This window comes from Centrocercus urophasianus, unplaced genomic scaffold (genome assembly GCF_019232065.1).
Source record: "Centrocercus urophasianus isolate 14NV4802_14NV808 unplaced genomic scaffold, USGS_Curo_1.0 seq_30, whole genome shotgun sequence".
NCBI lineage: Eukaryota > Metazoa > Chordata > Aves > Galliformes > Phasianidae > Centrocercus > Centrocercus urophasianus.
Genome location: NW_024884867.1, coordinates 4,384,638 through 4,407,440, shown reverse-complemented (window position 1 = coordinate 4,407,440; position 22,803 = coordinate 4,384,638). Strand labels below are relative to the sequence as shown.

The 22,803-nt window shown below is 41.1% G+C and overlaps 1 protein-coding gene across 8 annotated transcripts in view; it reads left to right on the top strand.

Annotated features, from left to right (window-relative positions):
* The window catches only part of CABIN1 (calcineurin binding protein 1), a 93,325-nt gene that overhangs the window by 28,296 nt on the left and 42,226 nt on the right, over nucleotides 1–22,803 (top strand). For all 8 annotated transcript variants that reach the window (XM_042828695.1, XM_042828692.1, XM_042828694.1 and 5 more), the window contains exons 28-30: nucleotides 1,217–1,399; nucleotides 3,086–3,423; nucleotides 7,981–8,094. In XM_042828695.1, the coding sequence (XP_042684629.1) occupies nucleotides 1,217–1,399; nucleotides 3,086–3,423; nucleotides 7,981–8,094 (635 nt within the window). The remainder of the gene's footprint in view (nucleotides 1–1,216; nucleotides 1,400–3,085; nucleotides 3,424–7,980; nucleotides 8,095–22,803) is intronic.

Genomic DNA, 22,803 nt, shown 5'->3' with positions numbered 1-22,803 from the left:
TCATCTCAAGGGCCTTTGCTTTTTTAAATTTTCTTTCTTGATCATGTCAAGGAACTTAATGAATAAGAATGCAGTGGAAATACCTAGGCAACATATATTAGCATGTCTCTTTGTTAAGCTGTTTCTCTACCTTAAGCAGAAACTGGAAATTTATGTTTGGGGCTACAGATGTAAAGAGAATTGCCTATAATTTTGGTTGGACATGGAATTATGCTGGCACGATATTGCAGAAAAGTGGCCATTTCCCATCTCAGTTGTGCAAGGTTGTCTCTGATAAACCTTGATGTAGAAGAACTTGGGTTATATCAGGCTGGTTTTGGATGTGGAGGGTTTTCTCTTGCCTGTTTGTTCTGAGTGTGGATTTTGTCCCCTGCAGCTGTGATCCTGTGCTAATTGTCTTGTGGTCTGTTGTTAAATAAGCAGCTTGGTTCTGACCATAACATTGTCAGCAACCACAGTGCACCACTCCACTCATTTATTTCTGTCAAGGCAAATTCACCTCTACTCTTCTGTCTATTGCCTCAGTCAAAAGAGAAGTCTGAGAGCTTTCCTGTCTTACACTTAGCTCTTTGATGGGTCATTTGCCATAGCAAACCACCTTTCAGAATGTTTGCTGAACATCATCTAACACCTGCAGGATAGGTGGCATCAGTGATCATTCCTGTAAGTCTTTTTTTCCTCTCTAATGGTGCCAAGTTGTGTTCTTTTTTGCCCTTCACAAGTAATTTTTACTATTATTGTTGTTCAGTTTTATTTTATCAGTAGACTCTAAATTCTACTGGGTGCTTCTCAAGGTAGTGGCACAGTAAAGCTGCAAAATATTTTAGGGTGATACAACAACTGAAATATTTTGTTCTCAACCTAACTGCTTGTCACTGTTAAGCATCATTCCTTTTGAGTCAAATTCCAGGATTATATTCTAGGATAAAGTTTGATGGGTCAGGGAGCTCTCTGTCACATTAGTTACAATAACCTGAAGTGAAAGAATACTGGGATTTTCATTTCTTAACACAAAGAAGTGAGATGAAAATGATAAGTTGAAGTAAACAAGTTGAAAGAAAAGAAATACCTTTTAGACAGCAGAATTGGTGGTTGTTAAGGATCCTGTATTGTGTTGGGAAGATGTTTGCAGAGTGGCTGCAGTTTTGCGTTACTGTTACCAACGTGCAGCTCCATCAGTGCAAAATAGTTCATTCCTCCTTTATCTGTTTTGCAGAGAGGAGTCAGGATAGCACTGCAGCAGTGCTGTCTGACTCCAGTTCCACACAGGATATGTTTAATGAGCCTGCCAGTTCTCAAGACAGCCTGAGGAAGTCTTACACAGAGAAGAGGATTTCTACTGCCTGTGCTGATGCGGTGATGCCCAGCAAGGAGATCCTGGGATCTACTGAGGAGAAGAGTAAGCCCATCTTAATGGATAATGCCAGCTAGTATTTTCTCATTAAAATGTTTCTTCTGGCATGCAGAAGCACTGAAATATGTTGCACTGTGGCTGAGAATTTTCACTAGGCATTATTGCTGATTTTATTTTTTAATATGTTATATGTTATAATTTTAAGCTAAACTGTGCTTTGCTCATGTGGCCATCATCCCAATTTGTAATGCCTGTTAAACCTTACAAATCAGAAAATCATGATAAACTCTTGTCATTGGTGACCCTGTGACCTGCTTGCCTTCTTTTAGAGTATTAGTTACTATTGCTTCAGTGCTTCAAATCTCTAAGTAGTGTGAATACTCATTTCAAAATAATCTCAATGAAAATAGTTTTTTTCCCAAATACAGATGCACTTTTTGTTCTAACCAAGCAACTGCTTGATATTCAGTTCTTAAAAAAGCAGCAGCAGTGGAATTAGATGTTTTATTCCACTGGATATTTTATGTTGTTGGAGAGTGGAATTGCTTTCTACCACACTTTTCCACATATAATGAAACTTCTGTAGGAAGTCTTCTGAATTCCACTGGAAAAATTGTTTCAGAATTTTTTTAGACCTTATCCAGAAACTGGAATTTCCCTCTCTCCAGTATTTGCACAGTTGAACATGGCAGTGGTGAAGGCACACTTCACTAGGAAAGAGAAACAAAATGAGTTTATTAATTATGCCCACTGTTCTGGGTTGTGGGCACTTTGTGTGTTCAGGCTCTTTTGATAGTTCAGGCTATGCTTTAATTTCTTCCAGTTCCACAGAACCACAAAGTGTGCTGTGTGGATAGACAGCCCTGATGCACTTCACTGATGTCTCTAGTAGCAAGTGCCCACTGCCATCTTTCTGCTCATTAACTTTGACAGCCTGGTTTCTTGTTCCTAAGAATGCTTCAGCACATACCTCAGCCAGGGAAATCTGTGGTGATGTTTGCATCAAAACAAGTATACATCAGTTCCTGTTTTGTTGGGTTTTTTAATGGTATTTACACAACCACGAAATCCAGTAACTTTTGGGAGATGGATAAAACCAGGGCTGTTCTTCAGGCTTGCAGTGAGTTGGTTGTGTTACTGCTGTCAGTTGTCCGTTAGGAAAACTGTGTTGAATTCTTGCTCTACTGACATTTATTAGAAAAAATGTTGTAACTGCAAAGTACCTTCCTGACTCATCTCCAAACCCCATTCAGTGTCAAGGTTTATTAAGGCTTAATAAACTTAAATGGTAGCTGTATGTTATTCTATTCATTATGTGTGTTTTACATGTTCTAAATAGAAAACTGTTGCGCATCTACAAGGCTGGGTTAGCTGCTGCTGATAGTTCTGAGCCTAAATTGGATTCTGGAAGTGTGTTCTTCTAGGTACATTGTTGAGAATAAGATTTCACTTGGCAGGATGGCTTTAATTTTCTGTTCTTTTTTACTGTATTTGCAATGGAATTGCATTGAATTTAAAGTCTTACTTGCTTCCCTGCCACCCCATCCCCCCAGTTATCTTACTTGGTAAACATCAAGCATAGTCATAATTTTTTTCAGAAAGCATTTGCTAAACATGTCTACGTAGTACTGGAGAAAAGGATTGCCATTTGTAGCAGCTCATGTCATTCTGTACGTGTCATCTGCCGTTTTGTTATTTTCATTGCCATGTTTAGTTCTCCCAATTTTCCAGTTACAGGAAAATCCGAAGAGCTGCTGGAGAGCTCAGAATCTTACCACGCTGTTGAGGCTGCTGGCCAGAAAGTTCTGGTGGACCCTCAGCCTGCTTCTGGCAATCCCTCCAAAGCTGCAATCCCCCCACCCTCGCAGTGGGACTGGAAGAAGAAAGCTGAAACGTGTGGAGATGGATCTGAATTCCCTCAGGGTCTTCCAGCAGACCTCGAGGAGCAGCGGAAGTTCCTGACAGAGCAGTGTGTTGCCTCCTTCTGCTTGTGTCTCAGCCGCTTTCCTCAGCACTACAAGAGCCTCTACAGACTGGCTTATCTGTACACTTACAGCAAAACGCACAAGGTGAGCAGAGCACTGATCCAGCAGCTGACTAGCTGTGTTTATTGCCTCAGTACATCAACTGTGTGACCATCTCTACTGACTGAAAAGTTGTGGTGTTGAAGTTCAGCAGATAAGTTTGTTTCTCTAGTTTGGATTTGCGCAATCTGGTGGTCTTTTGTTGTTTGTTTGTTTTTTTTTTTTAAATTATTATTGTTGAATTAAATTATTTTTTGTCATTCAGCAGAGAATTAGCTTTTAGATACATCACCTAAACGAAGGTGTTCTAATAAAAATGACAGTACTTGTTTCTTCCACTGAGTAACTGGACTGAAAAGTCTTTTGGAAGCAGTAATGCTTTAGTATTGATATAAACAAACCAAGTGACCCAGATAAGCTTTCTGGCTGTCTGAGGTCACTGTAAGAGTGAATGTATCCAGCATCCAAGCATGGAGACCACTAGCAGTTTGGTTCTAACCAGCACATGTACACATGTGCCTTCTTAATTTGAATGTATGTTAGCTATATGTGTGCATGTGAGGTGAGAGAGGGTGCCTTAAAAAGTAAGAAATCTGATTCTGCAGATTTGAAACAATTAAAAGTAATATATGTATTGTATACTATTTATGTGTGTGAGTAGTAGAAATTATCAGAGCTCTTTCGCTAATTGTCATAATTAAGGTTTAAACTCACAAATATCGCATTTCAAATCTTGCGTTCTCTCATGCTGCACTGCATTACTTCCAGATTTCTCCTTCCCACCACCGAAGCTTTCACAAATCAAATCTCTGGTGTGCAGTCAAGTAGGAAAGGGAAACTAACAGAAGCAATAATAGCATTTACTCATAGTAGAAAACATATTTCCAGTACTGCTGCAAATTGAGCAATAGCATGTATTAGCAATGCGATGAAAGGTGATGAATATTTCATACGGCTGTAGAGTGATTATCCAGACAAATATGACCATTCTTCAGAGAGAACTTGTTTTGAAAACATTCTTATGCTGTTTGTATGTGACAGTTGTTAATTTTTTCTTGAAACTAATCATTAAGAGGAGCTGCAGACTCCTGCAATCTGTCACTTGTTGCTGACAAATGATTTTCTATCAACATTTAACAAGAAAGGCTGTCTATTTTCAGTTCAGTGGTTCAAATAGCATGTGTCCTTGCCTGAGGAACTACTTGTAAAATATTTTCTTCATTTTTTTCTCAGTGATGATGCCGCCTCCTTTGCTACTCCAGATATAAATATCAACATATTGAATTGTGATGTTTTTCTGTATAAAATGCATGTTGTTTTCTAGACTTATCTTGTCTCAGAAAAATTGAATCTTGCTCATGTGAGCCTAGTAGTTATCAGGTTTGTTTCAAGGAGCAATATTGGCTTTTAATACCCATTTTTATTATTTCTCTAACGAACAACTACTCAGCACTACAAAAACAACAACAAAAAACAAAACCCCAGACTTCCAACTGGTACAGATGATAGACGTTGATTGGGTTAGAATTCTTTTTCTTAAACAACTCATTTAAGTCCTTTTGTAGAACAGTGTTGGATATCCATGGTTTAATGGTACATTAATGTATCGATGGTGGGAATTTCACTCCTGAGCAAATTAAAAACATGACAAGGATCTGCATTTGCAGTGAGAAGTGTGCTTGGATATCCTGGTGACAAGCCCAACCAAAGAAGTTAATAAACTAGATCAGGTTGAGTTGCTTTGGAGGCAGACTTACTGGGAAGTCTGGAGGCAGAGTTACTGGGCAATTTTAGAAAGCTGAGATGAGTTTTAAAATGCATATAACCATCTTGGAAAATTCAGCATTTATGTACCAGTGCCAGGAATATGTATGAAGAATGGAGACTGATGGCCAGAATTCATGGTTCGCCAGGAAAGCAGAGGATTGGCAGGTCTCCACACTGCACAGAAAAACAAGTTTTCTGTATGCAATCTGTTTTCTCCCTTTTCTGCAGTATTACATGTTTTGCTGTTGAAAGATTAATAAAAATAGTAAAGAGCTTTCTTTTTAACATCTTTTTCAAAAACCTTTCATACTGTTGGACTACGTATCTTGGACTACATATATTTAACTTCTTCTCCCCCCCTATCAAAACCCCACTTACTCTTTGGAGGCTATTTATCTTATTTTGTTATCACAGGAAATTTTACACAGCTGGTTTTTTTTGAAACAGTTATGCAGGAAAGCAAGGGTGAATTTTCAGAAGTTGCTTCATCACTAGTTTTGGGAGTAGCTTCAGTTTCCGATTCACCTCGTGTCTCTCTGGAAGTTTTCATCCTTTGTGATGTTCAGTCTTTATCTCCCAAATGAGCGTTGGCACTCTTTGGAAGGGAAGAAGACAGGACCTGGCAGGACATTGTTCATCACTATTGCTAAAAGCTCTGTGAATAGTGAGTACGTGCCTAATGGTGTCAGGGTGAAGCAGCACTTCCCAGAGTTTCCAAGTTAGGTATTGGTGGCTTTTGTCACTGTTTTTTAATGGGTGTCCATCTCTGAGGTGACTGAGATTTTCATTTACTTGACCATAACAGATTTTTCTTTTCCATTTTAACAACGCTAGTAAACTTTCTTTGGCAATTTATTTTACCTGTCAGTCATCTTGCCTTTGAATCTTGGGGTGATGAAGAGGTGGGAGGCAACAGCGGAACTGGAAAGAGTGCTTTATAATTGTCCTGAGTCAGCCAGCTAAACCCAGCAGTTCAGGCCGACAAGCAGTGTGCCAACAGGAATAAATCCCTTCTGCTGTGTCCTGGATCCATTCACCCACCTCTCATAACTTCATCAGCTAAAAACAAAGCAGAGCAGACTGTGAAATCTAATGAGCTGGGAGAGCTGTTCAGGCGTATTTAGTGGGAATAACTGATTGTGCTGATTTAAGGAGAAGGGGAGTGGAAAGTCTGTAAGTACATTTTTTTTTATTCCCATTAGTTTTGATTGTGTGAAGTCCCAGATAATTGTCCCATTTGTCTGGATGATCTTTTTGCTCTCGCCGAGGTCACTGTCATCATAGTCAGTAAAAGCCTATGAATTCCATGTACCAAATACATACAACAGTCAGTATCACCTGCAAAGCAGAGCACCAGAGCAGGACGCTGCCCTTCATGATCTCTGGATTTTTTCAGCATGAAACTTGGATTCAGGACTACCTCTATAGCTAAACACCTGCATCAATTCTCTGAATGAACTGTTTTTGATATCCATAAATATCTGGATAATCTTTCCTATGCTCAACTCTCTTGATCAGCATTTTGCTAAAGGGGACATTCCAGTTTTGTAAGACATTGGCAACTGCTGCATGACTGCTGTCACTAGGACAAAGCACTTATGATTAGGCAGAGCTTTTAGTGTTTCATCAAAATCTTGTAGAGAAAATCATCTGGAAAACAAGCTAAGGTTTTTGCTACCGACAGCACAAGTATTGAGGTGATACTGCGAGTGGAGTATACTTGTCAGATGGACATGATTTTAATCACATTTAAGATTCACAGAAGCATATTTCCAGTCCCCAGAAAACAAATCTGAATTGAGCACTTACTTCTGTCTATAGAACCAAATGGCTTCCTCTCTTTTGTCTGCTCTGTAAGAGAGTTAACAAACCAAAACAAACCATCCTCAGTGTGATGTAACTCTAATGCTACTTTCTAATACTGATAGAAAAAAATGCAGCAAATAAAAACCACTGTCAGCAAAACCTTGCAATTAATAATTGTCCCATCTGTTGGTAATCCTGAATACTATGTTTTGCCCAGAGCCAACAGCTGTCCCTTACTTCTCAACCAACAAGAGATGTACATGCATCTCTTAGGTAATGCTCTTAGAAATCTGTGATTGTTGTCTATCATTTATTCCCCTACCAGTGCTTTCTTTGTGAATCCATTGAGCAGCATTAACTAAATTTGATGATAGGCACAGAATTTTCCAAAGAGATCAAGTAAAATTACATGGAGGGCTGAGTAAAGATAAAAGACTTGAATTAAGCATCCCAGTGAAAGAGAGCCACAGTTTTAAGCTTAGTGTTTACCTCTCGTGTTTGACCTTAACGCTGGTGGGTTTGCTGGCAGTTAGCCCTGGGGAAGGTTTTAAACTAAGACAGGGGAGATTTAGCTTAGATGCTAGGAGGAAGTTTTTCACCCAGAGGATGGTGAGGCACTGGAACAGGTTGCCCAAGGAGGCTGTGGATGCCCCATCCCTGCAGGCATTCGAGGCCAGGCTGGATGTGGCTCTGGGCAGCCTGGGCTGCTGGTTGGTGACCCTGCATACAGCAGGGAGTGAAACTAGATGATCACTGTGGTCCTTTTCAACTCAGGCCATTCTATGAGTCTGTGGTACAAGGTGGCATTCTGCAGCCATAGGGAACTGACTGATCCTCAGCTGGAGCTGAGCAGTCTGAGTGCTCACTCTGAGAAGCAAGCTGGATTGTCTTTCCCGAGGGACGTCATCCCCAAACCACACATCCACAAATGCTGCTGGAACAGCAGCAATCTGCAATAGGTAGGATATTAAATCAAAGCTAGTGATGCCATTATCTTCCTGCAACTCACCTGCCCCATTTCTTCCACAGAACCTGCAGTGGGCCCGTGATGTGCTGCTGGGCAGCGGCGTGCCCTGGCAGCAGCTGAAGCACATGCCTGCACAGGGCCTCTTCTGCGAGAGGAACAAGACCAATTTCTTCAATGTAAGTCTGCCGTTGATAAACATATCCTTAATTTCTCAGCTATCATTTTAACACTTGTTTCTCATTTGAAAGACTTCTGAAAGGATGGTGATGTAAAATTTGGGGAAGGCGTGTTAAATGAGCCACATAATTAGTGAACAGAAAGGCAGAACTGTAGAATAGAGGTTTCTGCTGGGGTTTCTCCTCGTGGAGGGAAATACATGAGAGGGTTTGTTTCTGATGAGCTTGAATATATTGGGAGGTGTCAGCACTTCTGTTACACATCATTTACCATGTACTTAGTGGCTGAGAACTCTCTAAAAATTACAATTCTATTAATTGTAATTATCCTCTTGTTTACTCTTTCTCAAATGGACTTTTAGTTCTCAAGTTCAACAAGTAGTGCCAGTTGCTCTCAGAAATCTCAGGAGCTGGAAGGAGCTCTTTTATTCTGCGTTTATATTTTAGCTCAGAAAAAGAATATTTCCAAGCCACACAGCCCAGCAGCAGTGCAGTCTTATAGACTGTTCCTGTGTATGTGATATATTTTAGTCCACATGGTGGTCTCTGCTTCTCTGGGTAATGTAGGAAATCATACTTATGAGACTTCTACGTGCACTTATGTATCAGATTCCCTGCTGCAACTGAGGCCCAATGCACTGCTGTTGCCTTCAGTATCTGTGGCTTCTCTGTGCTGTGTTCTAGTTTTTTGTGCTCTTTTGTGATAGGATTCTGTAACTGTTCTGTGGCTTGTGGTGTGTGGGAAGGACCCAGAAATGTTCTGTTTGTTTCTGGACTATGATGTGGTTTCTTGTGATTGAAGTGACAGAATTTTGCCTGTGCATACCCATGCAGTGCTATAGCCTAGCTTGATTTTGATTCATCTGAAATTTATTTCCATTTTATACTTGTTAACATCTATCTTCATCTTTGCTGTATGTTGTTAGTTAGCACCTCTGCACAAACTTCTTGCTAAGTGCTTTCCTCTGATTACAGTCCCTCAGCTGGGCTGAACAACTAAGGGATATTGACAGCAGTTCAAAATGATATCCTGGATTTATCTGTGAAAAGAATAATGTCATTCTGGAAAAAAAATTTCATTAACAACTACTGCCAGCCTGATAGGATGTGGACCAAACAGCTGTGGCCCGACTGATGACTGCATGGCGTTGTCCTTCAATATCTGCCTGCATTCTCTCTAAGAATCCTGCACTCTGATTAGCACTTGACATCTGTGAATATCCATCTCCAGCCCAGCTGACCAAGTATTCTTGTAGATGTTAATGAAATTATTCATCATTCTTAAAGTCACGTGTGAGTTTTGCATGATGGTGGCTGACTTGTTCATCATCGCAGCGTTAAGTGTCAAGAATGTATTTTCATGTTTGAGGAATGGGGAATTCAGTACTAGGTGCATGTTTTCCATTGTTATTTTATAGGACAATCATTCTTTACTCCCCATATTGGTATTTTTATACTCTGAAAATGAAAAATGCTAGGATTGAGAAACACTTTGAAATAAAGGATAGTTTTCAATGAAAGATATATGCTAGCCTGGTGCAATGTACCAGCAACACTGGTAGAAAAGTGAGGAAATAAGTCACAGTGATGGCCTCAGCTTGGACATAGGTCAGTGTTAGCCCCAAGTTTTGCATTGAAAATGTTGCAGTCAGGTGTGAGACATTTCTCACTGGGGACTCGAGTTCTGCAGTGTGGCTCTGCTGTGGTGACAGCATAACCAGGGATGGCTGGCACAGCTTGTGGGGGTCCTGGTGAATTGGTGCTAACATCCTGACTACTCCTCCAGGCATGCAGGTTACTCTTGCTGTTGACAGATACTATACACGTAATGAGCTTAGCATGATTAAATATTTTGGTGATCTCATTTTCTACTATCTGTATTTTCAAAATCCTCTTCAAGCAGTGCTCTGTGTAGAACGTGTGGCAGTAATCCAGTACAGATGACACAAACATAGCACAGTGAGAAAATCCAGATCTGAGAGAGAAATGGCAACAAGTACACATGAAAAAAAAACTGTTAATGTCATCTGACATTCCAGAATGGGGCAAACCTAAATCTGTGAGCAACTTGGAAAGAAAAACCTTTCTGGGAACTTGTCTGGGTTAAACCTAACTAGCTCGTTCCCATGCAGAGCTCCTAGGCTGGCAGTGTAAGCAAAGCACGAGTGCTGCACCATCTGGATCAGTGGTCAGAGTGCAGACCTGTGTGCCATCCACCACAGGCAGATGGTGGTACGGCCCACTGGCCCCGCTGGTGTCTTCGCTCACAGATTCAGGTGATAAAACAAGAACTCCAAAGACTGCTACACAAGTAAGCAGTCACATAATCTCAGAAATGAAATGGCTAACCTAAGCCTATGAATGCCTTCCCTGGGGTATTTTGAACAGAAACACTTCATGTAGGATGTCTGTTTGCCTCCATATAACGAGTTTGGTTTTGGTTTTGAGAACTCTTTAGGTTTCATGCTGCGAAAGAATTAAGCGAATATTTGAGTGGCTTTCTGAATACAATCTATCACAGCAATACCATATCCTATACTTTATTGGAGCCAGTAGCAATAGTGTTTTTAGTCTCTTGACCAGACACAGATCCAGGGTTGTTGAAATTACAGCTGGCTTGTTTTTACAAGTACAAACAATAATGTGCAAGAGAAAGCTAAGCAGCTCGAAGACGAGCAGGGACTGTGCCAGCCTGCTGCTCCCAGACATTTTATAAATCATGCATACTCCTAGTAGAATTATTTATGAAATGTTTATGAGAGCACTGTATGAAAAGAAATAAACATGGGGCAAACTGTCTCCCGTTCACTTTTACTGCAGGACTGCGCGTCCGACTGTGTGTCAGTCTGTTGTCCAATTTGTTAGCTGTCACTCAGCTGCGACTGAAATCTCTTCATTTTTGCTGTCTTTAGAATGAACAAAAAAGACACATTTGCTTAGCCTGATTTCCTCTTATTTGACATATTAGGAGATACCAGGATGTGCAGAACTGGCCTTTTTATGTGTTTCCAGTAGAGCATGCTCATTGCATCACTGTACCTGTTGCTTCCCAAATGAAGGAGAACAGCCCCAAAGCTCTAGGACTGGTGCAGTGATGACTGCAGTTAGACTTGCAGGAGTTTCAGCAGTGTTTCAGGAGTCTTTTTTGTTTGACCACTTGAACTTTTCTCCATAACCTCTGTGTCAGGGTTCACTCCAGCTTTCCTCTTCTTTGTGGGTGTAAATATGCAGGAAAACTTAGAGGGCTCCAGAATGGTTTCTATAGTAACTAAATTAGAAATTAATTCATCGGGGAAAAACAAAAACCTAAAAACCACCATAGCATTGCTTTATATAGCAGGGCACATTTTTATTTATTCAGATTTTGTGCTGTCATTAATAAAACAAAGTGAAACTTCATGCACAGATGATGAGTATTCATCAGTCTGTGTGTGGGTGGTGATTGTGGAAGAAGCATTTTGATGGCTGAGCTCAGTGTCTCAGTAACTTCTCCATATGGCTTAATACACTGGAGTTGTATTTTCCTGGCACATTTTCCCGTAATAAAGATCTTGATTTCCAATTTTGGTAGCTGTTCTCCTCATAAGTAAATATATGAAAACTCTGCATGCACGCGTTCTATATAGTGCAGACATTCGTGTGCATGAAGTCTTGCAAGGCTGCAAACTGTTAGGGTAATTGTTCTATTTTTAATTCCAGAAGAGATGTGGTATGTTTATTCTCTGCTGCATCCCCAAAGCTCTTCACTCTGTGGTCTGAATAAGCAGGGTCACACAAAGGCAGTATCACCCACTGGAACCCCAGCTGAGACAGCCTTGATTTCCTTCAGCTTGCCTGTGTTCATACTGGGTGCAAGCAGGCACTGCCAACAGACCTCTGATGTACAGACCTGTGAGATCTGGGCACCAAGCAGCTGAAGGATGAGTGCTGCAGGTTTCTACTGGCAGTTCTCTTAACAAGAGGGTGATAACCAGTGCATACTTGGTTGCTTTCCTCAAATAGCTGGTTCTTTCCCTAGCTGTGTTTCAGATTCTGAAAGCTACATCTCAATCTTTCCAGAGGAAAATTATTCTGAAAAGGAGAGCAAGCTGCAAGGGCTGACTGTGTTTTGGGACTCTGTACAACTGGAGCTAGATGGGTGAATTTGAGACATAGGAAATGAAGGCTGTGATGAAGTCTCCAGTGTAAAATCGTAGGGGAAAAGTTTGTCAGCATTGTTGGAGGGGGAAGCTGGGAATTTGTATCACAGAAGTTTCACTGTATGCCTCAGTTGGTTTTATATCTTCCCTTAGGCACATTACTGATCACTGTCAGGACGTGGCACTCAGTATATGGAATTTTCTTTTGAGCTGATACAGACCTTTTATTTTTCTCCCAGCTCCTGAAGTATCACCTCAGCATTAATGACTTCCATAACTTGAATTAAAGCGCAACATTTGCTACAGCATTTTAATGTCTGTTGGCCGTGTGATGTGGTAGAGAAAACTGGATGTATATCACTGAAGGGAAGAATGAAATCTGTTAGGATGGTCTCCATTATGAAACAAAGTCTGTTGGGTATTCCAGGCTTTTGTTCTATCCAGCCTGTTTGCTACTGGTGTTAACCCAAAGAAATCCCAAGTGCTCTCCAGGGCCAAGAGTAGCTTGACTGTAGCCTCAGTTTGTTTGGAAAAGCCTGAAACTAGAGGCAACATCAGCCCAAGGTTGCTCTCCTATACTTCAGCTGCTCTGCTTTTCTTTCTGTCCCTGGCTGATGATAGATCTGGGTTACTCTTCTCCTGCTCATTAGTTGTGCGTGTCTTTTCAGTTGGCAAATGTGTTCCCAGCTCTGAGACATCTGCTGCATGGAAAGAGTTTCCTAAGAGAAATAGTGCCATTTGAATGAGGGGAGGAAGGGGAAGAACTCAAAGAAGTTTACTGTGAATCTGTGTGAGCTGAGGTTCTGCCTCAGCACGGTTGGAGCTGGTGTTCAGTCGTGTATAGGGGTCCAAGAGAACTAATGGGTGTATTAGAGCTCGCTTATTGGTTGCAATTTAGAAGAAAAAAAAAGAAAAAAAGTTGGTCTTTTTAGCACTTCTGTTTGCGTGAAAGTGAGAATGAGAGGATGCCAAATCAAGTTTTAAAAAAAAAACACAACAAAGCTCAAGTGACATCCCAGAAGTCACAAGGGCTTTGGCTGTTCAGTTTTGCTCTTCTTGCTTTTGAGAGTTCCGGATGCCATTTTTATGCAGCTAACAGGTAACAGAAATCATAAAGGACTCAAAGTACTTGTAGGGCTCATTAAAAATAAACTTTTGATTCTGGCAGCTAGATAGCACTTTAAATTATTAGAGTTAGTAGCATTTAATTGGTGGCACACAAAATTGTGTCTAGAAAAGATGGCCTCCACCACTGACTCTGAACTTCTGTGCAGCTGGACAAAACAAAACAATGACACCGGATGTCATCAGTCTCTTGTATTCATGCTTTGTAATGTGGCAGATAGAGCTATCTGGTTAGAGGATGGTTAAGTCCCCACCTACTTGAAAAGACATAATCCTTCCAGGAGATGGCCTGTTCCATCTATAAAATGTCTGTGTTCTCACTGCAGGCCCCAGCAGAGACCCTTCCAAAGAGCTTACTATTAGTACAAGTTCAGTCGATGCAAATTCTTACTGTCGGCTTTCTACTGACTATGAGGCGTTCAGCTGTGAAGTGCAGTACAAGACATGCACATTTTGTTCATCTGCCAGGAGAGCCAGCTCCTCGCTGAAATGGTTGACAGGGTGGGAAGGAGGACTGTCAGCAGTGCCCTGGCATGCTGTTAGGAGCCCCTGTGCTGCAGGGAAGCTTTGCTGTGTGAGTCGGGGCTGTGCAGGTCACCCAGCACCCCTCCTCAAGGCGAGACAAGGGATGACCTTGCTGTTCTGCACTGGGGATGTGTTGGAGCTAATGTGCTGCCTGCCCAGCTTGCTGCCTCTGAAATTTTAACAAGTGTTTCATTGCTTTTCCTACGTTCCTGCCTAATGTCATTACAAAGCTATTGTTCTTCAGCTGTGTGAGGAAACCATTTCTGGTGTGGGTGAAGAGATATTTGCGTGGAAAGCTTCTCAGGAATAAATAACCCCATCAGGAATCCCTTCTGAACCAAATGATTCATAATCCCGTGACTTAATTTGTAAACAAAATCAGCTGTATAAGGCAGTTATTTTGTGATTGTGGCATGAGCTGAAGTCTGAAGCACTGCAGAGTGAAACCAAATCAGTGTTTTCCCATCCATTGCTCCTTGACGTCGGTCCTGTTTGGTTTTTGTTGATTTGCTCAATCTTCCTTCAAATATCACCTGTGTGGAGCAATACCATGGCACAGAGCTGGGTGCTTAATTCTGAGCAGCAGTCCGTGAGCAGTGCACCACAGGGCAGAGGAGCTCATCTGTGATCACAGGTGGGCATCCTGCAGGCGCAGGAAGGTATGTCTGCATTGGTTAAATGCAACTCACATCTGTGAGATTATTTTTGCATTAAATCACCAAGTCTAGAAAATTTTTAAATGAAAATTAGAGTTTGTATAATTTGGTTAATTAAGACACATAATGAGGTGACACTAACTTTTTTCTGAAGCTGGGACTGAAATTCAATTTGTGAGGTGGGAGTGTGGAAGAGAATGACTGTTTTCTCTCTTTGTTACATTTGCTGATATTGTTGTCTGTATCTGAAGCAGACAGAATGTTTGTATGTAGATAAGGCAGCTTTTAGAGAATCCACTTGTTTTAGTCAAATAAGCATAGTAATTTCCATTATTTTTGTCATCCAGTAGAGCACATAGCTTCCACTGGGGGAAGGGAGAGTGGAGGAAGCACTGATGTTCACTGCCCCTATAATGAGAGCTAAGGTGGCAAGATTTCTTTTCTGATAGCTGTTGTTCTTCCAGTAACCAGCCAGTCTCCTTTGTTCTCCCTTTTTTTTCCCACTTGTAATGTTAACATAACTCTACAACTGTACTCATATACATCTTGTCCAGATTTTCTAATGTTTAAACTGGAAGAATGCTTTTAGTTCACTACAAATGAATCTGATCGTGCTGTCTCTGGCTTGCTTTTCTGTGTGCTCTTTCTCTCAATGCAATCCTAATGCCAACTCTGAAAACAAAGGTAAGCAAGGAGTTAACCGTGCAAGTGAAACATTTGTAGTGATTGGATTAAGACCAGAAACCGGGCAAGCAATGAAATCTTAAAGATGCCTATAAAAAGCTAGATAACTTTTTAACCTCTGCCCAACATGTTATTTACAGTTCTTCACTCCATCCTCTTGGAAAAACAGAACTCATCAGTGAAAAATGTCCATCGTTCGCAAAGTTTTCTGCCTCAGTATATACACACTGTTCTTTCTGGCTGGCTTTGCAGGCTTTCAAGGCCGAGCGAGTAAAGATGCCAATAAATCTAAATCCCTGGAGATCCAAGCATGGCGTTTTAAACTGTCGTTTGTGCCAGTGGATATTAACCAGCTTCCCCACCACCACCACCCCATTGCTTCCCTAGGAAAAGTTTCTTCTTTAGTTGTTACAGATATATTTTTAGACAAAAGACAAATACCAGTAAAAAAATGTGAAGCTTTTTTTATAGAAGAGCAATTGTTGTGGAGGTTGCAGCATGTTACAGGACATAAAGCAGTTTTAAATCTGGATCTTAAAAGGTTTAACAGCAACCATTTTACCCTGTCTGAACAGCGTTTGGATGGTGCTGGTTGGCTTGGAGAATACTGTGTGATGAGTGTCCTTTTACAGATGTGCATTGAATAAATCCATTAGCCATCTGCTAGCTGTGTATCAGGTATGAATGGAGAAGTAACCTTTAGACATTTAACCACCAAGCAGGGTTAGTTTTAAAATTAAGTTCTTAAAAGCAAAATAACAAAAGCCACCTATAGGCTGTGACTGAAAGCTTTCATGTGTCCCTGTAGTCACAATATGCAAAGTTCACACAGGCGTGTTGAAAATTGTGTGTGTGTGTCTGAAGTCACATCTTGTCTTTAAAAACCTCTCCCCTGGCTCTAAAACTGGTAGCAATTCTCTGGGGAATGGAAATTTTATGTATGTATGGCTAGAATCAAAACCTCAGGGTTGTTTTCTAGAAGACTTCTTTCTGACATGAAGCTGTGAGTGTTGTATTCAAGGTGAACTTTTTTACTCTGTTTTTAATGAGATGTTTCTGCCAGTTGTGTGTTGTGAGGACCTTGTGGCATTAATTAATGCAGTTTTCTCTACTACTTCTATATCCTTCACTTTGGGAATGTTTCCAGGACTGCTGTTGAGGTAGATGTCAGTTCTGTATCTGCTCATCCCTCCCATGTTCCAGATATGGCAGTGAGATCTTCATTGCTGTATCCTGTCTGTGCAAAGAGACCAACCTTACTCTGAAAATTAAAGGAGCCAAAGGGCAGTCAGTGAATGCCAGAACACGTGCAGCAGATGTACAGCACACACTGCCTTCCCAAAACCCTGCCACATTTGGATGCTGTGCCACAGGTGGTTTCAACTGGCCTGGCATTGTGACTGATTACAACTTGCATCGCAATTAATAGCGACAGTAATTTTATTTTATTAAAGCAGCGTATGTCGTGAGAAAAATTCCTGGAGTTACAGTTCTCAGCAGAAGGATCTGAGTGTTTTGGTATTTTTCATGGATATATGTTGCCTCAGTGCAGAAGTGAAAGCAGGAGAATGTGGGATGAGAGCAGTGATACAAGTCTGTGCGTACATCTGTGCAAGTGGAACGTATCTAGATACAACCTGCTGTATCCATTAATTTAAAAGTCTTTAATTGGCAAAACTAAAAAAGTTAAGATGGAGGTGAGGAGATAAGATGGCAGATGATGGTAGGTTAGAATACGTGCTGCTGTTATGTGGATGAGCCGTTTTTGAGATGCCTGCAGTGTCACTGTGTGGGGCTCAGATGAAGATGCTGAAGCAGGAGTTATCTTCATAACAGTGCTCCATCTTTGGCAAATCTCCTAATGGTAGGAGAGTAAAAATGCTGAATATTGTATAGTGTATTACTGCTTCAGACTCCTCGGCTCTTGTGGAGGAGGTTGGATTTCCTGGCATAATATGAGCACTTCTTGGAGTTTGCATGATAGCTAATAGGTGAAACCTGGAGCACTGACAAGCACTGCTTAAACAAGGGGTCGTGGTGCTGAGCACCTGAGTGTCACACGGGAGGGGAGGTTCCTATCGGAGCTCAGGTGAGAAGCAGTGCATTCCCAGGAGCTTTCTGAGCTTTGCTCATCTCGCTGCACACACTTCACCTTCTGCCAGTTGGATTACTTGTGTCCTGTCAATAAACAGCTTTGTGAATTTGGCTTTTACTAAGCTGGTTGATTTTTCAGTAGCTTAGAGGAAGCAAAGCACAGAAGTAGCACAGACCTTTCTCTTGAAGCACTTTGTAGGAGCTATTCAGAATGAATGACTAATTTTGCCTGCTATTTGGCTTGTAGACAGAATAAAAATCAGAAACTGAAAATTCCTACCAAGTCATTTTCAATTTAAAACCTTATCACTTCAGAACTGCTCCCTGTGTGTATTCTCAAAGTGTACCAGCACTTAAACTGTGATCTACTGCTTAGCAGACTGGAACTAGTGTGAGTCATTAAATTAATGGTGTTTTCTTAAGTATTCAGAGGATTGAGATAATTTAATGAGCTTGTTATAACAGCTGAAATGATTTCTGTTTACACATACCTACTTTGTTCCCCCTGACAGACTGCACTAAGAGTTTAAGAGCACGTGCTGGTTTTTCTGCCTTGGTGGCTGTTTGTTTTTAAAATCAATGTGTAACCATCAGATGCAGTATTTGAGGGTCACCGGGCTCCACTTACTCCTGTGCTACTGACTCTGAAGTATTTCCTGTGGGAAACACTTGGACAAACCTCATGGTGTGGTGGGTGTGCTGTCAGGCTTCAGTTTCTGTTCAGCTCACCTGTGGAGAAGTGCGTGACTGTCCCAAACTCTGTGACACCTTCAGACCATCTTAACTTGCTTAATATAGAGTACAAATTTTGTTTATGCTTTGTTTGTGTAACACAGCTAGCAGCAGATTCAGTGTTAAAAGGCATGAATAGAATCACAATCAGGTTTTAAAAAGGCTTTAAAAACGCGCTGGATTACAGGCTAGTATAAGGCTAAAATGAAGATGGGACTTCAGTGTGAATGTAGTGCAGTGCATTTTCTTTGTCACTTAGGGGAAAATATTCTATGGGAACATAAAATAAAAAGGTACAAAGCATGAGAAAATGACAAAAACAGAAATTAATGATTGGCAGGTGTGTTTTTGTTTTGTTTTTCTTCTATCAGAGTTGTTAGGAAGAGAAAGTTGAGTAACTCTGGCTTGAGGATAAAGGAAGATTTAGCAACAATTGCAGTTCTCATATCCTTAGACTTCACTTCTAACTCAAGCACAGACACGCAGCTTTTAAACCAGGTAGGCTCATTTCCAAACATAGCTTTAAGCAGCCCTACTCCTAAGTCATGCTGCAATAACCAACAACCAACAAACCCTGTTTAAAATCGAAAATTTTGCAAGCTCCTGTGTTAAAAAGAACAACAACAAAAAACGCTCCAGAGCTTTCAGTGATTGGCTTTACTATCCCAAACTGCTTTCAGATTAGGAGTAGTGTTTGATTGGCACAGAAAGCCAGAAAGAGGCTTTCTCTTCAACACCAAGCAGAGTTTCTGCAGGCAGTAAATTCTTGTCCTACAGGGATTAAACAGTAACAACAGCCAAAGGACTTCCTGAATTTCACTCTGCATGTGTGTGCATGGCTGTGTGTGTTTTAGGGGAAGGGACTGTTATGATGTTAAAAAACAAGCAGATTTTTTAAGAGAGGGAAAAAATTTTATTTGCAAATTATGAATTGGTGACTATTGCACTGCTGTAGAGTCTGCTTAGAAATCAGTTCTGGCACAGTGCTTCTGTGGCACTGTAGATAGGTGACCCATTCCCATGATCACCCATTTGCTGGGTTGCTGTGTCACTCTTTTCAATATGTCACTCTTCTCCCTCCAAAATCTGACAATCCTTTGCTTGCTTTGTTGTGAATAATTGAGCCAGAACAACACTTCCTGTCTCTGTATGTTCTCAGATCAATAAGGTAAAGCAAAGCAAAGCACCTTTTTTTCCTGAAAACTTCCATCTGAGGGGATCTCCATGGGCAGCCTGGAGCTGACATAATGAAAGGCCCACCAGGAGATGAGTCTACGTCAGAACTGTATAAGTATGCAGACAGCAAGGTGACACTACAGTTTTCTGTTCTTAATCTCCTTTTGATTTCTCTTACTGCTGTTGCTGCCTTCTGACATTCCGCTCTTATTTTTCCATGCACATTTATTCATTCTTCTTGCCCCTTTAACAAGAGTTTAAATGTAGGACAAATAATTTGGTAGTTGAATGTTATTTTACTTTTTTTTTTTTTTTTTTTGTCTGGAGACACAACAACAAATGGTCCATATGAAATTAGCAAAAGTTTTGTTTGCAAGGGGAGTTTCTAATAGTTTTGTAGGTTTGTCAGATAGAGTATAAATGACACAGGACCAGCTGAAACATGATTTCACAGTGAAAGTTGTGGTTTTCAAGAAGGAGTAGTAAATGTCAGAAACGATTCTGTTACCCTTACTCACTGAGTACTGAAAGTGCACGAGTTTTGAGCAGACACAAGTCTCCTGAGAGCCCAGAAGAGCCCAGATTTGGCACTTGCTGGTCTATATTCCTCTTTCAGATTCAGAGGAAAGTAAAAGGACTCCAAATCAAAACTCCAAAACTCCTCATAAACCTGTATATAAACAGCAGAACATCTCTGAATAATAAAATTGGTGTATTTTAAAGGAAAAAATGAAATACAGCTTTTTCTCCTCCCTCCTTTTCTCTCTCCAAAACCTCTTCCAGCTACCTGCTGCCCACCCTGTGGTTTAGCTTCAGTGCAGGTGCATCTCTGTTTTCAGCATCAGCAGCTAAGTCTCTTCCCTGCAGAAGTGATCTCCTTACAGCAGTCCCAGCGCTGCTAGAAAAAGGAAATTGCCCTGTAAAATAATTACATCCCACCATAACACTTGTTGCTCTGGATTAAAGTGGGTTTTCCAGGCAAATATTCTGGTCTGATAGCTATTGTTATTTGCTTGCAAGAAGATTAAAAAAAATCTGAATGAAAGGAAGCAAATACTGCTACTGAAGGAAGAATGCTTTCTGTTTCCTGCAGGAGTTTAATTGTCATGGGAGCTTGAGATTACCTTCCTCTCTATGCAGGGAGAGGGGGGAAAAAGCCATCTCTAAGTGAAAACAATATCTTACTTCCTTTAAAAGAAGACGTGGAAACAGAGTTCATGCTGGGATTTACGGTGCCTGTCCTCTGAAGAGCATCACTTAAAATGAAACGATTTCAAATATATGCATATTGACCTTAACACACTCATATGCTGTGTTTGCACGGAAAGCCTGCATGGAAAGCCAGCATCCTTATCTCTGCAGTGCAGAGAGGTCTGGAATATTTCTGAGCATTTATTATTCATCTCAGAGCACTTCACGAAATCCCAGTGTGAGAGTTAAAAATGCTTAAAAGTGGAAAATCCCTTTCTGGCTTGTCTGGTTCGGAGTGTTGTGGCATTGGAAAGCATGTGCTAGAGTTCACAACCCAGTGGGTGATTCCAGCTGAGATATTCCTCAGTCTTGCTTTGGTTGCTATCGATTTAAAGATACATCTTTCTAAAAATGCATCGGATGACCTAAGCCTTTTAAAGAAACACTGCAGTATAAATGGGTCGCTTTTTAATGGTCTGCAATTGTGCTCTGCCATCCTCCTTTCCCCTCAAAAATAACTAAGAAGTGTGTTTAAGTCACAGTCGTACAGGATTAACAATTACACCTCGAATGATTGCTCCTTCTTGAAGACTATCTGCTGAACTGCAAGTAATCATTACGAGCATTTATTCTTAAAAGGACAAATGTTAAGTCATCTTGTTGACTCTGGGCATGTTTCAAGTTTCCTGTAATTGCTCTGCCAGTGTTTCCCCATCCATTCTTCCTTGCCAAAACACATAAAGCCATGCTGTTTCATTCTTGTATCACCCAAATTAAACAGAAAAAGCAGGAGATGTTAGCTGTTTATGCAGCCCTCATTTGCACAGTGTCTCCCAAGTCATTAAGCAATTAAGAAAATATCATCTCATCTTTCACCCCTCATCAGCCTGAAGCCTTGAATAGCATGTCCCAAATTCTGCGCTGTGTACAAAATAATTAATGAAAAGGCCTTTGATATTACATAGTGCTGTGTGTGAACCAAGGATGTGGGCGTGATGGAGCCAGCCATCTTCTGCAGCAGCCATTTCACCAGCCAGCCCGGCGCAGGCGGCAGCAGGAGCACAGCCATGCAAGGAAGAGCTGTAGCTTCAGGTCATGTTAGGGCTGTGCTCCAAACACTGAGGCTGTGCTGACATGAGCACCCACTGTTAAATCCCTGCTTGTAAACACCACATACACAGCTTTATCCGCTTCTTGCTACTGGATTTATGGCATCTCTTTCCTTCTAGGTTTAGAAGGTGCAAGTCCCATCGGATGTTGCCGGTTTCCATAGGTACAGGGAACTGATGCCTTTCTATTTTATATGTTAGGTAACAGTTGGAGTGTTCTCCCTTGGTAACACCATAAGTTATGCACACACGTGTCCAAATAGCACGCAATGGACCCTGCTAGCTGGGTGTGTGAGGTAGGAGCATGCAGTGCAAACCTAGAGAATGTAATGGTGATCAATAAAAATGATTCCTTAAGAAATCATGGAATGGTTTGAGCTGGAGGGAGACTCCCAAAGGCTTGTCTGGTCCCACAGGGACACCCACAGCTCCAGCAGTGCTCACAGCGCCGTCCCCTGACCGTGGCAGTCTGCAGGAATAGGGCACCACCAGCTCTCTGGGCACCCTGTGCAGTGCCTCACTGCCCTCAGTGTGAACAACTTCCTTATATCCATTTTAAATCTCCCCTCTTTTTTTTTTGGATCCACCCCCCCCTAGAAATGGGTAACTGTTGCAGTTGGATTTTTGCAGAATTGAAGAACACCCAATCCTTCTAAGCTCCTAAGAGACCAGCTTGCTTCCTCGATTAAAGTTGGTAATGGACCTCTAAAATAGTCTTTCCGTACAAAAGCAACAGCGAATCAGCCCTATCTATCACATTTAGTGACATTAAATAGATTTTGCTCGTTTGTAAGGCAGTTTGAAACCTGGAAACTAAGTCTTACAATCCCTGTTTTATCTTTTATCATCATCCAAAGGTGTCTTCTTGCTGCTTTTCATGGTACCAGGGCAGATGAAGAGAAGTAATTAAAAAACCCAGTTCTTACATTGCCGTGTTTATGGCCCAAAGGCATTTTACCTGCTTGGAATTTTTATGACTGATTTCCAATCCGGTGCACACTCTCTCCCTGGGCGATTAACTTCAAGCATTTTCAGATGCTTTTAATTCCAGGTAACACAAGCACTTAATTTGCACTAATACATGACAGTACATAGGGAAGGAAAGAGAGAGGAGAGGAGTTGTGCTGCTATAGTGTGGAACAACTGAGCGGATTAAAACCGGCGGGTCAAAAAGAAAGCCCATTAGCATTGATACTTAGCAAGTATTCATTTCGGGTCTGAAAGTTCTGTATTTAAAACATAAATTTGTACGGGGGGCGGCGGGTCGTGCCAGGATGT